General features: G+C 39.3%; 1 protein-coding gene across 1 annotated transcript in view; it reads left to right on the top strand.

Annotated features, from left to right (window-relative positions):
• Positions 1–25,527, top strand: part of DLGAP2 (DLG associated protein 2) — a 355,391-nt gene that overhangs the window by 280,775 nt on the left and 49,089 nt on the right. Inside the window, exon 6 of the mRNA XM_053459998.1 lies at positions 3,058–3,257. Coding sequence (XP_053315973.1) covers positions 3,058–3,257 — 200 coding nt within the window. The remainder of the gene's footprint in view (positions 1–3,057; positions 3,258–25,527) is intronic.

Here is a 25,527-nt window from a genome sequence, read left to right as displayed (position 1 = left end):
ACTGTGTAGGAGTAGTGTGATCCATATCGATCAATATGTACCTTTCTTACCAAGTTTCATTTAATTAATATCATTTATGATAATGTAATTATTATACTGCAGATTAGCAGTTACAAATTAGCAATAAACAGATGTATTTGTCTTTCCATTTGCAGCAACGTCATAACTGATATCGGGCCTTTGTGATAAAAATCCATTATTTTACTTTGCAAATTTCTTGCACCTTTTTCACGCTAGCTGTTCGTAGATTATAGTTTCTTCCAACACATACTTGATTTAGTTATAGTAATTGAACTATTTTTAACAATAGCAAAAGTAAGACATCCTGAGATTTTTTTGTATATATGCCGACAACATGTATATATGCTGACAGCAAGCCAAATAAACTAACTTGAGATGAGTCAATGAGAAATAAGAACAGCAGTGACAAACTAAAACTGACACAATTTTGCACTGTGTACCTTAGAAAAAATGTAAATTAATGCATTGCAGCATAAGTATAGTTTTTAACTAGCTGTGTAATTGAGGAAGGAATGATTGCTATGCCTACTGTGGAACAATATGTTGGTGTCTTGCTTCGTAGCTGTTTTTCCAAAAAAAAATTATACTTTCTTAGCAAAAGAAAAAATATGCTACCATGTAACAATTTTAGCAAATACCCTTCCAAAGGAAACCTAATGAAATCTCCAGGAGACAAATACTCGTAAGTAAAGCAGTATTGAAAAGTATTTAGAATTTAACAAAGTCATGTTTACATTGTTGAAAGGTTACAATATGTTTACAGTTTTGGGGTGATGTGCTGGTAGAAGCTCCCATCATGACGTTCTTGTCTAGGAAGGGGCTGTCATACATAGTTCTCCTAGGGTGCTAATGAGGTCCTAAGTGGGACTGTATTCTGAAAGTCAGGTAGTAGAGCCACATAGACCCATTTCTCCCAGGAATATTAGAGAAATATAAAGGAACTTGATATAGATCAGCCACTATAGTATATTTGAAAGCTATAAATTACTAATAACATATATTTTTAAACATGAGAATAAATGAAAAACAGTAGTTTCTTTAAAATATTTCAGAACAATGCTTCTAGGAAATCATAAAATACATGTTTCTTTGTTTACTATAAAAACAATTACAATTTAATTACTATAATATTTCAAATTGTTGCAATAATAAACATGTATTTATTTCTAAATAGTATGATATTAAAGCTGAAATGTACCTAACCAGCTTGAATTTAATGCATAGTAAATACTGCATACTAATAGGAACACTGTAATGAGCTGATCCGTCTACAGAACATACCTATCACACCATTGATATTAACTAGCCAATACCCTAACTTGGATTAAAGGTGAAGGTCCATGTAAAAAATACTTCTTGCATGTAAAATGCAGGTTTTTATCTCATTCTGTTCTAATAAACACCCTTTATCTGCAAACCCATATTTTTTATCAGATACTATTAATAAGCAAATGGTGGGAGTTTCCTTTTAAGCTAATGATATGAAATTTATCAAAACAAGTGTTATCCTTATTCTCACCTTTTATTTTTATGGATAGCAACTGAAGATATTTTAAGTTGGAATAAGAACGTACACCCTGCCACGCTGCATTTAGCCTGGGAAAGTGAAAAAGGTGTTTCCTACATACAAGCACATTTAAAGGGAGCCAATTAGCTGAATGGCTAATTCAAAGACAACACAGAGAACAAAACGCATTTGTCTTCAGTATCAGAGGTTACCACTTGCTTTATTTGACATAATAATATTTAAACAATAATGCACACATGAAAACACAGCATAGTAAAAGAATAGTATGCCGCAAATTGAGCCCAATGCACAACCGGTCTAGTTTCTAAACTATTGCAGTAAAAAAGGACATAGGCTAAGTCATTACGAAGTAGTCAGTAACTTACATAATTACTAATTGTTCAACCACATAATTTTTAGCATGTGTAAATGTGCTAATCTCTTCACAACTCATAGAAGACAAACAACCTTTAGGGATATATTTAAAGACTTTCATTCTGCGTGCATGTATTTGTATTGCCCTCTCTCTATAATAATAATGATGATTGTTAAATTAATAACTGCCATAAAGCATGTCTGAATACATTTCAGATCTGGTTATTGCGAAGGACATGTTTGTATGATTGCTGGCACATTTCACAAAAGAGAAAATATTAGGAAGATAGAAAGTTTAAAAGAATAACAAAAAAATTTTTTTTTTTAAACATAACCCTTGCAATGCTTGAACCTTTCTAAACTGCGGATTATATTTTTAATTAATCAAATTAATTTGTTCTTCTTTTTGTTTCTTAATGAGGTTATTGACATTATTATTATAATTATTTTTTATTAATATTTATTAAAATTAATTATATACATATGCACTCTGTAAACTACACAAATCTATGTTGAATTTCATCTGGTAATCAATTTGCATGCATAGTTTAGAGGGTATTTAGACTCCTATCAGTATTGCGTGAGTATTAGTTTTAACTTTTACCAGTACTTTCATTTAAAATCTCAAAATGTATCAATCTAACACCAACTAATCATAAATGAAGTTGTTTCCTTTACTTTTCACTTTAACATTTTTCTCAGTGGTCAATGTCTAGATTCTACCCTGAGAATTTCACTTGACGGGTCATTAAATTGCAAAGCATGCATTTTTCACCCCTGTTAAAAAACAATTAAGGTTTAGAAGGTGTTTAGTTATCCAAGATCTACTGTTGGCATCATAGCATGGCTATAGAGGGTATACTGAACATTGCAAATATACATAACTGTATGAAATAACTTGTTATAGCTTGGATATATCAAGTAATATGAACCAACATTACTGATGGGTTCTAACATGTAGACTTATAATATCTGTATTATTAAAATAACCCCTTTTGCAGTTAGGAATGTTTTTTTGTGCAAGCTACACAATTATTATGTATGAAAGGTCATTGGCATTGAACTTAGTATTGTGTGGTATTTTGTAGAAGCTGATGTTATAATGTTTCCAATGGTACATAATTTTAATATGCATGTGTGTGGCATTAAACCAGGTGCCTCAGGATGAATGGGGAGGGTATCCTTCGGGCAATAAAGATGAGGAGATTCCATGCCGGAGAATGAGGAGTGGAAGTTATATAAAAGCCATGGAGGAAGACAGTGGAGACTCTGACACAAGCCCTAAAACATCTCCTAAACGGCCAGAACCTTTGTTAAAATCAATAGTACAGAGATCTCATGGAGAGGGACAAAAGTAAGTTATTTTTTTCTTGCTGGTTTCCTTTTTAGTGCATATTTAAGTTAGTTCATTTAACTCTGATATTATTATTGTTATTTTATTTGCATATTTTTCTTTGCATACCTTCTTAAGTATATATTCTCAATTTCTCCAGCCTCTATAAAGCAGATTGTGTTAATTTTTATACCATCATAATAAATAAATTAAATTATTGTGCCAAACCTACATTGAATGACAATTCAAAGTAATTTACATACTGGTTTACTTGGTAAATTGTTATTATAAATAATGGATTGCCTATCTTGTCCCATGTAAAATAAAAGGGTGAGTTTTTCTCCTAATTTAATTTGTCTGTTTCGTTTAGTTTTGTTGAGTTGCATGTTTCCTTTGCATTGTGTGTGTTTTGAACCTGTGGCCAAGGTGGTAGTGTTAGCCAAGTGAGGTATAACATATATAAAATAACATTGCTTACTTTTATGTTAACATCCCTTTTACTGTATAACCCAACAATTCAAATGGCCAAAGAAGTACACAATTTAGGTGGTAGTTAAAGGAAGAGCTTTACCAAAGTCTTTATGTGAATTTGTGAATGACAGATTACTTTGTGTGACTTTAAGAAAAGTCTGACTCTAGCTGCCCACTCTGAAACCATCCTTATTCCTGAGTGCTGGGATATGATGTCATATTCCCAGTGCTCCGCCTATTAAGAATGTGTAGTGCCCGGGAGTAACGCTAGTAACTTGATCAACACAATCCTCCATAGTGTAAATGGGCTGGAGATCAGCGACCTCCCTTGTAACTGACCCGTTGAGAAGTAGTGTATCTGATTGCCTCATAGGGCCATCTTCCACTTGTTTTGTGGCAGAGGGGCTACAGCCCTAATATGCCTCTTCTGTTCAAGTTTTCAAATGCAAGTACAAAATTGCTTAAAAATAGCCTTCATATAGAATACTTCCAGTGCTGTCAAATTAGAACCTAACGTGAACATTTACAGCCTGTAGCTAAAAATAAGCATAACATAGTAATAATAATAATTTACTTGTAACAAAAGCATTTTGTGTAGTTTCAAAATTAATTGGCAGCAATGGAAAATGCAATGCAGTTAAAAAAATGTGTTTACCAAGGCTTGAGTGAGTTGATTAATACATGTATGTCCATGGGGCTTTTTGGATTGAACTATGAAAAATATACTTTAAGTAAAAAGTTAATTGTAACCCATTAGGAGGTTAGTTATATTGTGTAATGCACAACCTTTTTTTCCCAACATCTTTGATGACAAGCTAAATTATTGCTCAAACATATGACAGCACACAATGCAAGTGAAAGGATATCCGTAGATCATAGTTTTAGATGTATGTTTTGTAAAATGGTATCTTATGATCTCGGTGACAGATACGATTCAATATAAATGCCAAAGTAACATGTTGGGACCTTCCAACTCTATGCAATTCTTTTCATCTTACTGACTGAATGAATAAAAACATTTGTGACTTAAAATGTAACAGTATTTTTTTAAAAAAAACCTGTTGTTTATAATAGAGATTTATGTCACCAAAGGTTTTGGTATATAAAGTTGACTTGAATCTCCAGAGTTAAACTCGGAGGCAAACCAACCTAGCAGTTGGATTCTGCTGTAACACCAGTACATGTTTTATGTGCAGTGCTGCAGTATTTAGGTGTGCATGTGCAGGAGATTGATGTACTTTGGAGATGACCCTCTGATTATTGTCCTTTTTCTTGTCATTCCTTTCTCTCTCTCCTTTTCAGTATCATTCCTTTCCTCTCCTTTCTGCTTCTTTTTCTAACCTATATTTTTCTCCTCTCCCTCTCTCGATTGATTTCCCTTTTCTCCCTATTTTCTCCTTTTTCTTTTCTCCCCTTTCTCCTCCTTTCCTTCCTCTCATCTTTTTTTCTTCTTTCTAATCACTTTCCATTTTGTATAGTCTCTACTCTCTTTTCCTCTTCTCCTTTCTCTTGATAAGAGATCATGAGAGAAAATATGGTGGAAGTCATTAATAGAATGGAGAGAATAACATTACACCCATTTCAGGATACATGTAAGCATGGGCGTAGGAACCCCTTAAAATCTGGGGGATAACATTTTTCCCCATCAGATACCTCTTTCCTCACTATCCCACTTTCTCCGGTTCTCTTTTTTTGCAAACACGTACAATAATGTATAACTTGAAACACTGGTAAAAATAATGTACGTTTAATACATTAAATATAGGAAAAAACAGCTAATCTTTGTAACAAAAACATTTTTTTAATATTGAAAAATTGGACCCTAGGCAAGCATTTCCTTGGGCCCCGTTCCACGTGAGCCAACTTTGTCCCCAAACAGCCCAACGTGAGCCATTTTTATCCCTAAACAGCCCAGCGCGAACCATCTTTTTCCCAAATAGCCCTGTGCCATCTTTGTCCCATAAACACCCTGTCTGTGCAATCTTGGTCCCCAAGGCTCAAATACCCTGCTTGAGCAATATTTGCCTTTCCCTAAATCACATCCATGATACTCATATCCATTAATACATTCTCACAAACTATTCAAGCAATTCATACAGACATTAATTCATTGTTTCACTCATTCACACAATTCATCCACACATTAATTCTCTCACTCATTCACATAATTCATCCAAACATTAATTAATTAATTCTCTCACTCATTCACACAATTCATCCACATATTAATTCATTAATTCTCTCTAATTCTTACTCTTTATTTCAATATTCTTACTACCCCCTTTCTTACTTTCTATCCCCCTTTCTCACTATCTACCCCCTCTCACTATCTACCCCATCTCACTATCTAACCCATCTCACTATCTAACCCATCTATCTACCCCCTCTCCCCCTTCTCACTATGTAACCCATCTATCTACCACCTCTCACTCTCTACCCCCTCTCACTCTCTACTCCCTTGTCTCACTATCTACCCTCCTTCTCACACTATATACCCCTTCCTCACTATCTATCCTCTCCCTACCCCCCTCCTTTGTAGTTACACATTGTAGTTTGGACATTTCCATTTAGGGGTGTACTCACTTTTGTTGCCAAGGTAATAAAAAAGCAGGTATAATACTTACATAAACTTTGAAATTACTGTGAGGATTGATGTAGATTCTAAAGTTGTAGTGTTAGTGACCAGGTAAACTCAGCTCCATTTGTGGTGAGTCCCTACCCATTTATTTACATATCTTTCAGTGGTGCTTTTTCACAAACAATATATTTTCTGCAAGTTGGTAAACTAGTTCATGTTTCTAGTATCTGCATGGTTCCTGAGAACTGTTAAAATGTATTTTGTTAAATACACAGTGGTCATCTTAAATGTAAAACAAACAATAAAAAATGTAATTCATATGAGTTATTCAAGTGTCAACTAAGACTGCGACTCCATAGATTAAAAAAAGATTGACAGAAGAAAATTTGTGTTTTAAAATGATTTAAGTCACCTTAATTCTTTGGATACAATTTGCCTACTAATTATCACCAGCAGTCACATATTGCAGACAGATTATTAGGAATTATGCCATTCTAAATACAATGATCTCATTTAAAAAAAAACAGGGCATTTTGCCAAATCAAATCCAACAGTAACGATTGTTAACAGTGTCACAATAAAAAAGCTACAGCATGATGGGAATATGTATTATCTAACAAAATTGATGATCAAATAATACAATTTTTTCTTCTTGGTGGAGCACAAACACTGTTTTCTTTAATGAATATAAGATAGTAGAGTAGAGTAGTAGAGTATATGACATTTTAGTAGGACAACAATGACATGATTATTATTATTATTATACTAATTACAAATAAAGATATGTATTAAAGATTTCATTTACCTTTTCTTCCATGTGAAGAATTGTACCTGAAAGAAGTATTGCTTCACCATGACAGTCTTCCAAAGGTCTGCTTCTTTTCAGTTGTTACTTTCTCTTTCTCTGAGAGACTTTGGTAACCTGACCAAGAAGACCCACTTAGGTGGGGATGTAGAGTGCCCAGGTACCTTGAAAGTGGCTGAGCCAGTTGGGGGGGGGATCTTTTTACAACCTGCAATCACTGCAATAACTAGAGGGAGAGCAACGCTTGTGCTGTCAAAGACTGTGGCAACGGAGGCACAAAAAATTAAATATACCACCAGGGAGATGCTTCCCTTCCTGTGCTTGTTTATTTTTAAGTTTTGTTAATTTAATATTTATATTTAGTTTAATATATACTGTATATATAATCCAAAGTATGTGGACACCTCTATTGGGTTTAGGTGTTTCAGCTACGTCCATTGCTAAAAAGTGTATAAAATCAAGCACATAGAGAGCCATCTCCATAGACAAACATTGGTAGTAGAGTGGGTCACACTGAAGAACCCTATGTCAAAGAAAGTGACGTTAAATGTAACATAGGATGCCACATATCCCACTAGTTAATTTAATTTTTCTGCCCTGCTAGATCCACCCTGGTCCACTGTAAGTATTATTGTTTATTAGAAGCACCTCGTAAAAATGCATTACTCACTACAGAGTTTCAAAGCAACATCAGCAAAAGCGTTGTGTGTTGGGAGCTTCAGGAAATGGATGGTACAGCACCCGCACACAAGCTTGGCTGGGATACTAAAAAGCACAACCACACTTGTCTCTGGAGTAGTGAAGATGTGTTCTTTGGAATGATGATTAATGTTTCACTATCTGGAAGTCTGTTGGAGGAATCTAGTTTTGGCAGATACCAGAAGGATGCTATCTACCAGAATGCATAGCGCTCACTGTAAAGTTTGGTGGAGGAGGGATGTTTTTCAGGATTTTGGCTGGGCCCTTTAGTTCCAGTGAAGGGTAATGTTAAGGGTACATAATTCAAAGACATTTTAGAGAATTGTATGCTTCCAAACTGGTACTTTTATTTGCATATAAAACCCCCCAAACAAAATCATAAATATAAAACCCAGCTTCCAATTGGAGCCCTCTCTGACATTTACATTGCTGGCCCAGATTAACCAACCTATACATCCACTAACTTCAGCCTCCTTGCCAGATCCAGCTAAGCCAGACTTTTAAAAACCTTCCTCAGTCAGCACACATTGGTCTATGCAGGTACAGTGGTCTCAGAGCCACTCCTTGCCCTGGGAGCACAAAGAAACTACTTCTCCCTTCAACAACCCCCCGATTGTGAGACTTCTGGGAGACTAAATGTCTATGGCCTTCATCTGCTGCAGGCTTAATTAAAATCCTGGACTGGGTTTGCACTGTCTGTGCCATCTTGGTCCCAAGGCTTAAACAGCCTGCTTGTGTCATCTTTGCCTTTCCACAAATCAATTATACACCTATGATACACACAAACACTTTACAGTGACTCTCTATTTCACACAATTATTTACACATATTCATTAATGCATTCTCACAAATTCATTAACTCTCACACAATTCATCCACTCATTAATTCATGATCTCACTCATTCACACAATTCATGCACACATCAGTTCCTTCATCCTCTCACTCATTCGCACATTAATTTATTCTCTGACTCTTTATTTCAATATTCTTACTACCCTCTTTTCTCACTATCTACCCCCTCTCTCCCCCTTCTCACTATCTACCGCCGTCTCTCTCCTCCTTCTCACCATCTTCTGCCCCCTCTCCCCCTTCCCACTATCTCCCCCCTTCTCTCTATCTACCCCCATTTCCCTCTCTTCTCAATATCTCCCCCATCTCCCCCTTCTCACTATCTACCCCCATTTCCCCCTTCTCACTATCTACCCCCATCTCCCCCTTCGCACTATCTACCCCTCTCCCTTTTGTAGTTCGCTAACCTTGTAGAAGTCCTGCGGTGGGAGCATGCGCTGCATCACTGCTGAGCGCCGGGATATGATGTCATGAAATGCTGGCACCACGGCCAAGACAGAGGTCTCGTGGAGAAGAGTGAGGGGTGCTGAGTGGTTGCTGAAAACTTAATCCTGAGCGACCAATTGGGGCCCCTCTTTCTCCTCTGCGTCAATTATGGCTGCACACGTAAAAAAAAAGACGGCATTTCAGTTGGGGGCCCCCCTGCTAATGCCACTGATCCTTGTCCTCTGCTTCTCAGAACTGCAAACATCATGCAGCAAACCCTGAGAGCAGCCCTGCAGTGACATCACCCAAGTCAAGGAAAACAAAGAGGGATCTAGTGGTGAACAGAACACTTTTCAGACCCATTTGTTCACATAATAGAAAAGGAAGTTGAGATCTTTAATAAATATATATTTACTTGTTTATAATTTGCGATAGGTCTACTTAATCATTTCATATATTTTAATAAAATTTAAGAGTGAGGTTAGCCAACTTTATTAGATTACACCTTAAAATAAGATATTTTGGCAGACTTTCTCGGTTTGATGATATCAGTACTCTGCACTTACATGTCCTTTCCATTTATCACATGTCCACTTCTTATGCTTTGGATTGAGGTCCAATTTTATTTAAAGAAATAGTAAATCGGCCTCTAATCAGGTAAATTAAGGAAACAAGACCAACAGTAACCAGGATTCTGCAGTATATAGGTTGGTTAATGTGTAGAAAATAGCTTTTTATTAAATTGGAAAAGGGAATGAAAAGCTTTAAAAGGCATGTGACTGGAACCTAAGTGGATCCAAATGCTGTTTATCATCAGTAAGTACATCAACTTACAATGCATTAAATGAATTAACTTGGTAACCGAATTCAGGTTGATGCACAAGGCCAGAAATACATGTAATTTAATTGCATATCTAATGGCATTGTGCAGACTGCTAGTATCTGTTCTGGAGGAAGAAAAAACTATTTCTCTGAAGGTTTTGCAAAACCGATATAAAAAATGATGTTGCTGTGAATTGCAGCCCTGTGTGTGCGTTATGTTAAGTTCACTAATGAATATATTTATATTTCATGTGTGTGATAACACTTAGTCAACCTAGATTGTAAGTGTGTGAGCAGTGCCCTCTTAACTAATTTATCTCTTTTTCTTTTCAGTTTATCAGTTCTAGTTTTGTCGTACCCCTTGAATATATGTATTATAACATACCTCCCAACATTTCAAAATGTGAAAGAGGGACACTTTTTTTTTTTTAATCTCGCGGAACTCACCAATACAAGCAATTGCACTTTAAAATGTCGCGCTTGCATCGCCACTTAAAACACGCTTCGTTTTGGTCAGCACAGTCATGCATATTAAAAATAACCAACACATTGAATTAATTTCCCATAAGGCTCAGCCAGCATCATGGGAAGTGCAGCAACAGTAAAGCTGCAAATGCTAGCTGTGAACTAAAATTCCTATGAATCCACCATAATCCACCATAATGCTGGCTGAGCATCATTGGAAGAGTAGTCCACAGCAGCAGAGATTTTTTTTTTTATTAAAAAGGGCTCACTCCTAGGACGCCTACACACTGCCTTTACACACACACCTGCCCATAAACACACATATACACATACACTGCCTTTACACACACATATACACATACACTGTCCTTACACACACCTGCCCATAAACACACACACATATACACATACAATGCAAGGGCATTGTACACATATATATATATACGTACACTGCCCTTACACACACACATATACACGTACACTGCCCTTACACACACACATATACACGTACACTGCCCTCACACACACAGATACACGTACACTGCCCTTACACACACATATACAAGGACACTGCCCGTAAACACACATATACAAGGACACTGCCCTTACACACACACACACATATACATGTACAATGCCCTTTGATTTTGGAATCAAAACATTTGCTACTGCAAACATTTTTAAATGAAAAAGTTCTTCACGATATTTATGTAAGAAACTTTTATTTCTTTATTAATTCATGTAAACTATTTTGTCATATTTAATAAAAGCTATGATTGAGAAATGTTGGTTTTTTGTTTTTATTTCCTTTTATTTGCCAACCTGCCCCCCCCAGTTATGCACATCTGCCCCCAGAAATGCCTTATACCCCCCCTATATGACACCCTGCCTCCCTGATATGCCTTATACCCTCCTATATGCCACTCTGCCCCATGGTATGCCTTTTAACCCACTATATGCCACCCTGCCTCCAGAAATGCCTTATAGCCCCTATATGCCACTTAGTAAATGTATACATGAATTGCAATATGTGTGAAAAAAAATCACCCCAAATTTTACATCTTTGGCAAACTTTTACATCTTTGACAAAAGATTGGTGGTGAAATGACTGCACGAAAAGTGTCAAACTACCCCAAGCTGAATACCCTTGTCTACTTTTGAAAAAAATATGTACATGTGGAGGGTGATTCAGGGATTCATGAGAGATATCAGTGATACAATGTCACAATTTCTAATTTCGGGGGAAAAGAAAAAAATATATTTTGAAATTGTAATATGCTAATTGTATTTATGGTTACTTTCATTTTTAATGCTTAATAATAATAATAATAATAATAATAATAATAATAATAATATCTAAAGAAAACCCATTCTTGTCCTGAAAAAACAATATATAATTTGTTTGGGTAACATTGAATGAGAAAGAAGACAATTATAGCTAAACACAAACACCACAGAAAATGTTAAAAAAGCCCAGGTTGAAAATTGTTTTATGATGTTAATTATAATTAATGTTGCCTCCTTAGATGTTTAATGCAATGTTATTAGTTTTATTTTCTAATTAAAACTGATCATTGTGAAATTTTAAGTTAAATTAATTTGCAAACTAGCTGTAATAGTTATATGTTTTTCAGTAGTTTTGTTTTTGTAGTATGTTCATATTTTCATTTGTGTGAGACACAGACAGTAGAAAACACAAATTTTGATTACTAATTCAGAAAACTCTGGTAAATCAGCCTGAGGTAATCTCTGAGCAGCTCATCAATATTCACTACAAAAATGTATTCAAGTGAATATAAAGTATATACTTCACACTTCGGCCGATGCAAATGAATTTGATTTGAATAGTGCCGTTTTTGTTAACTTCAAGCTTTGACCTGCTGTGCCAGTGGCTCAGAACTGAACGCACATCAGCCTTTAACAGTTATTTGGTGTGACATTACCAGCCTAGGCCTTCGATTATATGTTTGTGTTGAAACAGGTGATTCATACTATGAAGTGGCTGAGCTTTTTTCTTTTTGAAAGCAGTAAAAGTCTAATAGTTGAAGTACATATAACATTATGACCACCTGCCTAATATTGTTTAGTTTCCCCCTTTTGCCGACAAAACACGAATTATCAGATCAGGCCACCTTCTTCCTTTGTAGGCACTTTCGGCAGTGGATAAGGGTCAGCATGCACACTTTGGCCCTTGTCGAAGTGTCTCAGATCCTTACACTTGCCAATTTTTCCTGCATTTTTCATAGGTAACCTAGCAAACCAGAAGTAGCAATATAAAACAAGGGAGATGCTCTTTGCCACAGGCTGCCTCTGCAGCATGCCTCAAGAGAGGCAATATCAAAATCTAAGAATAATGTTTCTCATCACACATGAAATAAAAGTACAAAATACATTTCCCTGTTTTTAAAAAACAGCTTTGTACAAGTGCTACCCAAGTGACAGAAGGAATTAATAGGTCCAGCTGGCAGCTGCTGTCTGGATTCAAATGGGCTTTATGTGGCTAAAATTACATCTCATAGCACTGATCCTTTTGATTGTAATGTAGAGATGTCCCTTATTACACAGAACAGTCATTTATGTAAGTGTGCCTTGTAGAGCCGTTGCTAGTTCCTTTTGTGCCCAAGGAAAGAATGGAAAATAGTGCCCTCCAGCCATTTTCTTTACAGAGGTTATTATATTTACACTGCCATTACACACACCTGTCCATAAACACACATATACACATACAGGCTGCCTTTACACACACCTGCCTATTAACACGCATATATGCATACACTGCCCTTACACACAACTGCCCTTACACACACCTCCCCATTAACACGCATATACACATACACTGCCCTTACACACACCTCCCCATTAACACGCATATACACATACACTGCCCTTACACAACCCTACCTTTCCACACACATATACACACACCAGCTTACAAAGATACAAATACCTACACTTGTATGTGGTGGTACATGATGATGTAAAAATACATATGGTGTAATACACTGTTTAATAATGAAGTAAAAGTACCCAGTCCCTGGTATAGCACTCACCTGTAAGGGAGCTGACTAGCTGCTCACCATCCCAGGCATGGTATGCTGTTACACAGTTAGTATTCTCATTATTGTAGATGGGAATTACATAGTTATTCTTTAATCCATTTACTATGGATTTCTCTATGGTTAGTTAGCTGCCATCTTCTGGCCCTTTTTGGTAATGCACTTATCACACATTTCCTTTGCATGTAAACCCCACCCCTGCTCTCTAGTGAGGCACTTCCTGTATCATGGCTGCTTGTATCTGCCACATGTAACAGGGACACATGTATTCTGCATGCTAAGCTAGGAAAGCATCATCTTTTGACCGCATAATACTGAAATCCATTCATTCTGCTGTATTCAGTTGCTTGTTGTACAGAATAAACCAGCTCTTGGATGAAAACCGGTATTGGTGAGTTCAGCTATCTGACAAGGATTGTCCGCAGTGGTTATATCTACTTATTCAGGCCAGGCATAGAGGTCTTACAAGGGATAGATCGCTATCACAACAATCGGAGTCAGAATAGTCAAAAGATGCATAGAATTTCTACAGCCTGCTGTGTATATGTGTGTACTTAATCTGCAATCAAGCTCAGTGCTATCCACCATCTTGTGAAGCACATGGTCGCATAAGCTTACTGCACTTCACGTGAAAGTTGAAAACTGTTTATCTACATTAAACTGCGTTACCTCACCTGTCTAAGCTGCTGTTCGTCTTCTTAAAGAGACAGTACCATTTTTGCAAAATGTCTAGACAAGGCTCTGAACACTCTTTTATGGCTGAATCAACGCAGATACATCATGCTGCCGAACCGGTAGTCATACAGGGAACAGATCCGGCAGATATTACCGAACAGAGTGTACGACCCAAACGTACAATAATACCAACACAGAAACTCAGGGAAAACTTTGAAGCCACTAGAGATGAGTTCTCCAGTAATCTGTCAGACCTCTGGGACAGAACCTCACACTGCATGTCAGTTTTGTCACACTTTATTGATCAACCAGCTGAATTAAGAGACTCTATAAATCGCCTATTTGCTGCGTATGAACGCTACCAGCGGCTGTCTGTAAAATACTCAGCTTTCTTGCAGGACTCTAATATAGAGGATTCTTCAGCAGAACTGACCAGGATCAATGCACTGAACCAACAAAGGGATCTCGCAGTGCAAAATGCTAAGCTTAAGGCAGAACTCCGCATTATTCAACTGCAAGAGACCAGATCTCACATATCCACTTCAACCAAGCGCACTGCACTTTCTTCTAGATCCTCTCGCTCCAGAAGTTCTACATTAAGCGACAAGCTAATAGAGGCCCGCGCTGATGCCGAATCAAAAAAAGCGCGAAGCTCTTTCGCTAGAAAGCAAGCAGAGGTAGAAGCAAGCAAGGCAGCTCAACAAGCAGAGTTAGATTCCCAAATAAAGATTTTGCAAATGGAAGGGGAGGAAGCAGCTTCCCTGGCAAGGCTTAAAGTCCTTGAACAAGCAATGGGACAAAGCACTAATTCGGACTGTTTTATCCCAGCAGAACTGGAAGATCCAGTTGAACGCACCAGTGAATACGTACTACAGCATAACATTTCCAAAGACACAGAGTCATCCCCTGCACCTCCTACTAACAACACTGTTCTGACTCTCAACACGGAGACCTCTCAACTCTATAACACAAGTGCTTCTATGCAGAAAACCACATCAACTCCTGCCAACAACAACGTGATTTCCAGTGACAAGCTGCAACTCAAGCCACAGCCAGCACAAGCCTTAGAGACTACACCACAGTTAAACGCTCATGCAACATCATTTTACCCTGGTAAACCTCACCCTACATCACCAGAGAACTTCTACACCCAAGGGGTTCCACAAGTTACTTTGGCACCAAAGAGTGAGAAATCAGATTTGAATGACTTTGCCAGATATATGGTACGCCGTGAGCTCATTAACACTAGCCTCTCAAGGTTTGACGATTGTGCAGAGAGCTACAGGGCCTGGAGATCAACCTTCAAGGCTGCTATTGCTGATCTCAACCTTACTGCTAAGGAAGAACTTGATTTGCTCATAAAGTGGCTGGGATCAGAATCTGCAGAACGTGTTAAAAGACTGAGAACAGTACACGTTGACCACCCAGATGCAGGTCTTGTTGCTGCATGGGCAAGGCTTGAGCAAGCCTATGGTAGCTCTGAAGCCATAGAAAGCGCTCTATTCAAGAGACTGCAAAACTTCCCAAAATTAGCAAACAAAGACTATCGCAAGCTGCAAGATCTGAGTGACCTCCTCATGGAGCTAGAGTTGGCAAAGACAGACCCACGTCTACCTGGACTAAGCTTCCTGGACACCGCTCATGGTGTCAACCCAGTGGTGTCTAAACTCCCATATGGCCTGCAAGAGAAATGGGCACAACAGGACTCAAGGTACAAAAGAGACAATAACGTATCCTTTCCTCCATTCTCATACTTTTGCAGGTTCATTAGTGATCAAGCCTGGATGAGAAACGACCCCAGCTTCAGCTTCAGTGAACCCAACTTGCCTGCTTCATCCTCATCATCATCAAGGTACGATAACACTGTACCTAAACGTAGAGACTATAATAGAGCAATATCTGTCAAGAGAACAGACATCTCACCTTCCACTACCTCACCTAGTGATCAGGGTGTTGTGGATGACAGAGTTAAAGACCCTAATCGTCAGTGTCCTATTCACAAGAAGCCTCACCCTCTTAAGAAATGCCGTGGGCTAAGGGCAAAGACTTTACAAGAGCGCAGGGAGATTCTCCAGAAACTTGGAATTTGCTTCAAGTGCTGTTCTTCTTATAGCCATCTCGCTAAAGACTGTAAAGTCATGATCAAGTGCACAGAATGCAGTAGCGATAGACATGTTACAGCAATGCATCCTACTCCACTTCCAGACAACCTACAGCAGCTACCTACCTTCCCCCCTGCCTTAAATCATGGCGGGGAGCAACAAGGTCATGCTCCAGCCAAAGATAATGTTTTATCTTCATGCACAGAAGTCTGTGGAGAGGGCTTGGATCACAAATGCTGTGCCAAGGTATGCCTAGTCAAGATATACCCGAAGGACCATCCTGAGAAAGCTACTAGAATGTATGCCATAATAGATGAACAGAGCAATAGATCCCTGGTTAAGCCTAAATTCTTTGAGATCTTTGGCATAGAGGGTCATGCCACACCGTATACTCTCAGAACCTGTTCTGGTCAAGTAGAGACCTTTGGCAGAAGGGTCGATGGGTTCATGGTCTCTCACATCAAGGAGGGAGAGGGCATACCCCTACCAACATTAGTTGAGTGTGACCAGATACCAGGCGAAAGGGAAGAGATTCCCACTCCAGAAGCCGCATATCATCATCCTCACTTAAGGCACCTTGTTAATGAGATTCCTGCAATGGACACAAGTGCTGAAATTATGGTTTTGCTAGGAAGAGACATTCTCAGAGTACATAAAGTACGTGAACAGTGCGATGGACCTGACGACGCTCCTTATGCACAAAGACTTGACTTAGGCTGGGTAATAGTGGGCGATGTGTGCTTGGGCAGGATGCGTAGGTCATCTGAGGTCCGCTCCTTCAAAACTTACGTGTTGGAGAATGGACGTGCCTCCCACTTCAAACGATGCCCTCACCATTATGAAGTAAAGGAGAAGCCTCTTGATATTATCCAAGTACGGCATGTTACTCCTGTCCTTTGTGATGACAACCTAGGTGCTGCAGTGTTTAGTACTACCAGTGATGACAACAAAGTAGCATTGTCAGTTGAAGACAGAGAGTTCATAAAAATAATGGATAAAGAATTCTTCCAGGATGAGTCTAACAGCTGGGTTGCGCCATTACCTCTTCGTGCTGCACGGGCCAAACTCCCAACCAATCGTGAACAGGCTCTATCCAGATTCAACTCACTTCAACGAACATTAAAGAACAGGCCTGAAATGAGGGACCATTTCATCGCCTTTATGAAAAGGATCTTCGACAATGATCACGCCGAACCAGCGCCACCACTTCAAAGACGCGATGAGTGCTGGTACCTGCCTTTCTTCGGAGTATATCACCCACGCAAGCCTAAACAAATCAGGGTAGTATTTGACTCCAGTGCCAAGTATCAAGGCGTTTCCCTGAACGATGTTCTTCTTACGGGCCCGAATCTAACCAACAATCTTGTAGGTGTACTTATGAGGTTTAGAAGAGAGCGAGTTGCGGTAACTGCTGACATTGAGCAAATGTTTCATTGCTTCGTTGTACGCGAAGACCATAGGAACTTCCTAAGGTTTTTGTGGCACCGTAACAACAACATGGACAATGAGATCATGGAATACCGCATGAAAGTACATGTCTTCGGGAATAGTCCCTCACCCGCTGTTGCAACATATGGTTTACGAAGGACTGCCCTTGATGGAGAAAAGGAGTATGGCGTGGACGCTCGACACTTCGTTGAGAGAGACTTTTATGTTGACGATGCACTTAAGTCTTTACCTACAGATGAAGAAGCCATAGATCTGCTCCAAAGAACACAAGGTATGCTCTCTGAGGCTAACCTTAGACTACACAAGATTGCCTCAAATAGTGTTGCCGTCATGAAAGCCTTTCAACCTGACGATCATGCCACGGGGTTCAAAGACCTAAACCTGGGGATGGACATGCCGCCACAGAGAAGTCTGGGCCTACGGTGGGACTTATTAAGGGACACCTTCGGTTTTCAAGTCGGCTCTGCAGAGAAGCCGTTTACCAAGCGTGGTGTTCTGTCAGTAGTGAACAGCCTATACGATCCGATGGGATTTGTGGCTCCCATCACTATACAAGGCAAATCCTTGCTCAGGCAGTTCTCAGAGACTATTAAAGATTGGGACGCTCCATTGCCAACAGACAAGCTTCCAAAGTGGGAGTCCTGGAAACAATCTCTACATGCCTTAGATGGAATCCGTATACCACGCTGCTACACTTCAGCTTCCCTTACTACAAGTAAGAGAAAAGAGCTTCACATCTTCTCAGATGCGTCTACTGAGGCCATAGCAGCTGTTGCCTACCTCAAGGTAAGAGACTCCTCTAATCAAACCCATATAGGGTTTCTGTTTGGGAAAGCTAAGTTAGCACCTAAGCCAGAACACACTATCCCTAGGCTTGAACTTTGTGGGACTGTGCTAGCTGTAGAAATTGCAGATTTCATACTACGTGAGCTGGACATTCCGATAGATGACATCAAATTCTACACAGACAGCAAAGTTGTTCTGGGCTACATATACAACCAGACTAAACGTTTCTATGTGTATGTCAGCAACCGTGTTGAAAGAATCAGGAAGTCATCTAAACCTGAACAATGGCATTATGTCCCATCTGAAATTAATCCTGCAGATCATGCCACCAGGCCAGTGTCTGCAAGTGTCTTTGCAAATTCTTCTTGGATAACAGGTCCTGAATTCCTGCTGGATCATCCAGAAGAAACCGCAGCTGATGTCTTCAGTATTGTAGAACCTGACAAAGATCCAGAGATTCGTCCGGAAGTTAAAACCCTCGTCACCCGAACTAAACAAAGACTCGTCTTGGACTGTCAGCGCTTTGGACGTTTTTCCAAGTGGATAAGGCTTGTACGAACCATCGCAAGGTTAGTCCACATTGCATACTGTTTTCACACGAAGCCCACTGATGTTCAATGTCAGGGTTGGCACATGTGTCAAAAGCTTCTTTCTGGAAAGGACATTGCTGAAGGTGAAATGGTCATAATACGCATTGTACAGCAGGATGTTTTTGGCTCAGAAATTAAGTGTGTCCGTGACAAGAGGGACATTCCAAAAAACAGTCCAATTGCTAATCTGAACCCATTCATTGACAATGATGGCATGTTAAGAGTTGGTGGACGTTTAAACAAGGCCGAGTTGGGAAGGCAAGAACAGAATCCTCTCATTATACCTGCTCGCCTTCACATTACCACTCTGCTCATACGGCACTACCATGAAGGGGTTAAGCACCAAGGTAGACACTTCACAGAGGGTGCCATAAGAGCTGCAGGCCTTTGGATTATAGGAGCAAAAAGACAAATTACAGCTACACTGCACAGCTGTGTTCACTGCCGTAAACTAAGAGGTAAACATCAGCAACAGCAAATGACAGATCTGCCAGCTGAGAGGTTAAGTACTGACCCACCCTTCACTCATGTTGGTCTAGATGTCTTTGGACCATGGATGGTAACAGCCCGCAGAACTCGAGGTGGCCTAGCAAATAGCAAACGATGGGCAGTGCTGTTCACTTGCATGAGTGTGCGAGCAGTACACATTGAAGTAATAGAATCTATGGATGCTTCAAGCTTCATCAACGCTTTAAGACGATTTCTTGCTATCAGAGGACCAGTCAAGACACTAAGATCTGATTGTGGTACTAATTTCGTTGGAGCCTGTCGAGAGTTACAGCTCAACTCTAGGCCAATCCAGGACCTTTTAGCTGAAAAAGGCTGTACATGGATATTCAATCCTCCTCATGCTTCCCACATGGGCGGCTCATGGGAGAGAATGATAGGCATCACACGTAGAATACTGGACTCTATGCTTATGGACTCGAAGTCCACAAGACTTACTCACGAGGTTCTAACCACCTTCATGGCAGAGGCATCTGCCATAATCAATTCCAGACCACTTGTTCCAGTGTCTACAGATTCAGAGACCCCAACTATCCTTACCCCAGCTACTCTGCTTACCCAGAAGCTTGGGTCCATCCCTGTTCCACCTGGAAACTTCAAATCAGGAAATCTGTGCTTTGAGCAGTGGAGGCGGGTACAACATCTCGCCAACTGCTTCTGGAATCGTTGGAAGATGGAGTATATTTCTACCCTGCAAGGACGCAGGAAATGGCAACGCCTGAACCCTAACATAAAAACTGGAGATCTCGTTCTGCTCAAGGATCAACAAGCCGAAAGAATCGATTGGCCTATGGGACTTATTATAAAGAGCGTTCCTAGTGATGACGGTAAGGTACGCAAGGTGGAGGTGAAAGTTGCAAGACAAGGGACTGTAAAGACTTTAATCAGACCTATCACGGAACTTATTTTGCTCTTGCCCTTTGGAGAATGAACTTGCTTGCGTATGCTGCTGAATCCTACCTGTGACTTCAAGAAGGAAGAGTCTTGAACTTTATTGTTACAACTTGAAGCCTTACATTATAGTTGTTGCATTATCTGCATGTTCTCTTTTATGTTTTCCAGGTTTTCAAGACATCAAGCAAATTGCACTGTTGTTTATTTGCAGTTGTATAACTACCGTTATGGTGTAAATAGTGACATTTACATTGTCAGACGGGGAGTATGCTGTTACACAGTTAGTATTCTCATTATTGTAGATGGGAATTACATAGTTTATTCTTTAATCCATTTACTATGGATTTCTCTATGGTTAGTTAGCTGCCATCTTCTGGCCCTTTTTGGTAATGCACTTATCACACATTTCCTTTGCATGTAAACCCCACCCCTGCTCTCTAGTGAGGCACTTCCTGTATCATGGCTGCTTGTATCTGCCACATGTAACAGGGACACATGTATTCTGCATGCTAAGCTAGGAAAGCATCATCTTTTGACCGCATAATACTGAAATCCATTCATTCTGCTGTATTCAGTTGCTTGTTGTACAGAATAAACCAGCTCTTGGATGAAAACCGGTATTGGTGAGTTCAGCTATCTGACAAGGATTGTCCGCAGTGGTTATATCTACTTATTCAGGCCAGGCATAGAGGTCTTACAAGGGATAGATCGCTATCACAACAATCGGAGTCAGAATACATGGAGAGCCCCCACAAGGGACCATGATCCCCGTTTAATACAAACAATTCCATGGTTCATGATTAGAATCTGACTGAAGAAACCATAAACATATAACAAGTTTTATTTACATAAAAGTAAGTGTGAAATGGGTCAAGCTGTGTTTTTTTTGTGTGGGTTTGTCCAATGTGAACACTATTAAAACACTTACAAACATTGGATTGACCTTTGGGACTCTGTAGTTTTGTTTGACCAACATACTGCAACTTAATATGTAAATAACATTTTTTTAAAAAATGAAACGAATTTTGAGTTATTTGTGATTTAAATGGATTTATCTGTTTTGGTTCAACCAGTACTGTGTTATGGGGCAGTTGCATACCAGGCCAGACCAACATTCTTCAAACAAAGCATGGCCCAGTGTGCAAGCAGCTATTAAAAAGGCTCTGAACAAGGTAAGGGAGTGTCAGGTGCAGGTGGACAGGTATAGCGGAGTCCAGAATGCAGGACACAGGAACCAGCACAAAGCACTTTAAAATAGCAGAGGGCAAGGTCCAGAAGCGGAGTCGGGTCACTAGCCAAAGTCGGTACACGATAGGTAGAGAGAAGGAGCTGCTTGGCAGCCGGGGTCAGGTTCAAGGAGTTAGCGGAGTCCAGAGACAATAGCCGGGGTCGGTACACAGGAATCAAGAGAGCTGTTTAGTCGCCAAGGTCAGGGGCACAGGAGGTCAGCAAGGCCCAAATAATAGGCAGGTTTGGTACACAGGAATCAAGATATAAATGTAGTAACTTCACAATAGGAACAGTAGGGAGGCACAATAACTGAGCACTGAGTGTCATGGCTGGCATTGAGCCGGTGAACCGGTTGGTTCCTATTTGCAGGAGATAAACACACACATAAATCCGGGTGAAGTACAAAAAGGATAATGCAAAGGCGAAGTCAGGTCACAAGCAATGGATCCCGGAAGAAGGTGAGTAATGCTCAGTGCACCTCAGTGCTCGGTTTTAAACTTGCCGCTAGGTGGACACCCCGCCTCCGTGCATGGCGTCAGTGAAGGAGTATGTTTGTATATATCTGAGTTAGAGTGAGTGTCTATGTGTGTGTTAACACGAGTATGTATGTGCAAGTGTGTATGTCTGTGTTAGAGTGTATGTTAGTGTGAGTGTGTCTGTACGTGTTAGCACGACTATATATTTGCGAATGTGTATGTGAGTGTTAGGGTGTATGTTGTGTTACTGTATATAAATTTTATATATATATATATATATATATATATATATATATATATATATATATATATATGTGTGTGTGTGTGTATATATTGTAGTAAGGTACCTCTTAGGACATTTCTAGAGCAGCGGGTACTGTAGGAGACCCAATATGTTTCCAGGCTTTTATTGCACCAAATCAACCAGTCTTCCCTGACTAACAACAGAGAACTGGCCAGCTAAGCTGGTTTCCAGTATATAATAAAACAGAATATACTTCTAACGGATTCCCAAAAGTTGTCTCTGCTACCAGCCCAACTTGTAGCACACTTGAACTCAGGTACACCTTCTGTTCTTTCCAAGATGTAGACAAATTGCAGTGGGCTGTTCTCAGTCAGAGAGAGGGGTGTTTCCTCTACCCTGCATTTATCTCACAGTGCAGAGTTAAACCTGGGGCACCTGTGTTAATAGGAGCAGTTAACCCATTAGTCACTGGGATAAACTGTTCTTTCCAATCTCCTGCTTACATACAAGCCATCTTTCACCCTGTCACAATAGATATATACCGTATTGGCTCGAATATAGGCCGTACCCGAATATAGGCCGCACCCTTAAAGTTTGGTGCTATTTTAAAGAAAAAAATACTTTTAAAGAAAAAATACACGAGTGGAATGGTAAAACAGTATTTTATCTAATGAACAAGCATACATTTTAACATTTTTGGTATCTATTATACAGTTTGTCAGCATATGTTATATACAAATAGAAAACCAATAGCAATTTTAAAGTCCCCCTCTTACTTCATAATGCACTTTACTTATAGGTATGCCCCTCTGCCCCCTGATATGCCACTCTGCCCCCAGATATGCCACTCTGCCCCCAGATATGCCACTCTTCTCCCCTGATATGCTTTATAACCCCTGATATGCCACTCTGCATCCCAGATATGATTTATAACCCGATATGCCACTCTGTTCCCCAGATATGCCACTCTGCCCCTAATATGCTTTATAACCCCTGATATGCCACTCTGTCCCCCAGATATGCCACTCTGCCCCTAATATGCTTTACAACCCCTGATATGCTTTATGCCCCCCAGATATGCCACTCTGACCCCCAGATATGCCCCCTAGAAATGCCCACCTGCCCCCCAGATATTCTTTATGCCCCCTAGAAGTGCCACTCTGCACCCCCTGATATGCCACTCTGCTTCCTAGAAGTGCCACTCCCCCCCCCAGGCTTCCCGCAGCAGGGCTAAATGAAAAAGAAAAAAAACACCCGCCCCCATCCTTGCACTTAACCCTGAATATAGGCCGCACCCCCACTTTAAAGACCTAAAGTGAGGGGAAAAAAGTGTGGCCAATATTCGGGCCAAAACGGTATATATATATATATATATATATATATACACACACACACATACACACTATTCAAAAGTTTGGGGTCACTTAGAGGAAGTAACTGAGTAACAATCTTCCTTCTTGGCATGGGGGTCCCTATTTTTATCCTACTCATTTTTTTAAGATTAAATTGTGCACAGCCATGTATATTGCTATTTCATAGGCATGCTCTCACCTGCAACTCACAACATGCTCAAGAGAAGGCCATTATTTTAGTATTTGTGTTCCTATTTTATTATTGTTAGAGGTTAAACTGTGCTTATGCTACTTAGGAATTTAACAAGCAGTACAGTTTTATATGAAAGAAGGAACCTATCTCTGATTTATTAGTTATTTGGATCTTAAACACTTCAGCCTCTAAAAAAAAAACGGTACTACAGTTTTATGCTTTCTGTACCCTATTAAACCTAGAAGTCTGGTTTTGTAGTCATCCGGGGTCTGCTTACTTTCCTGTTATTGTATGTTGGTATATAAAAAAACTATGAGACAATGAGGAATATGTCTGATTAGTGAAAAATGTCATTTTAATTATCACCATGAATATGCCATAACCTTTTAGTGGATGTCAGACATTTTTCCACAATTGGTGGATATGAACAAAATATACTGGAAAGATGGACACTAGTGCTCTAATATACTGTATTACTCCTCTAAATTCTACAATTAATGACTTCTGTATTGTAGCATCTTGAAAAAACTCCATGTGGATTAAACCTTGATTATAGAGAGAATGGGCTGCTTTAAAGTAGTTAAATAGGTATTGCATTGCAAAAGTTGTCTTATAACCATCCTTTAATGAGCTTACAATTCATGAAAAAGAAACACGCTTGTGGCTTTCTACATACCTTAAATATCTAGGGTACATCCCATTTTAGTACAATTCAATTCAATTTTAAATAAGTTATGTCTGAGGAATTCCATTCTGACTGTATAGTCCTTGAAATAACCTTTGTCTTCTGTCAGCTATTGCTGTACTTTTGAAATATGAGGTTTTTGGGGGCTGTGCTGTGAGTTTTATGTGCAATACAACCAAATATCATTCAAGTATTTAAACTTCTTCAAGGCTTATTGTCAATAACTAAGTTATTGTATGTTGTGAAAAAATAGTAGTTTACAACTTATTTAGAGTTTTATAAGTGGTTTTACCACTATAGCAAACAATGGAAGAGTTCTCATGGTGATTCAATGGGTTGCTATGGTATGAGACCATGTTTTAAACTTTGTGCCAGAATCACTATTTATATTTAACCCCTGACATATCACGATGATGGGGGTGTCTCTGCAAGCCTTTTTACCTATTTTATCTGAATCTTATCTGAGCTGAATCTGTGGGACTGCTCTGGTTTTTAACCAATTGAGACTCCCCTTCCAAATAAAGCCCTCTCTTAACACCACTGATGACAACATCAGATCGGAACCTGCAAATATTCACAAAAAAATGAATAAGGGAAACATACTCTGAATATACATTCAGATTTTGAGGTGCTGCTAAACAAAACAATGAATAAACGCACACCCACTAAATACTATATAAAAGCACCTATCTGAGACATACCTATTGGTGATTATATCACACTATATGGTCATATACTGCTTAGCCTGTCATTACCTCAAAGTACCCCAATTTTGTCACGCTCCATGTAATCCCTCTGGTCTATCATTGACACGGTATTTATGAAGGCTACTTGGTTTCCATGTAAGTCTTCTACCGATTTGGCAGCAATTTCCTACTAACTTAATCTCAAGACTTTATTGATGTTGGGGCATATTAAAGTCATATGACTAAGGTT

Source organism: Spea bombifrons, chromosome 3 (assembly GCF_027358695.1).
Source record: "Spea bombifrons isolate aSpeBom1 chromosome 3, aSpeBom1.2.pri, whole genome shotgun sequence".
NCBI classification, from domain to species: domain Eukaryota; kingdom Metazoa; phylum Chordata; class Amphibia; order Anura; family Pelobatidae; genus Spea; species Spea bombifrons.
The sequence above is the reverse complement of the archived record's forward strand: the minus strand, read 5'-3'. Positions and strand labels throughout refer to the sequence as shown.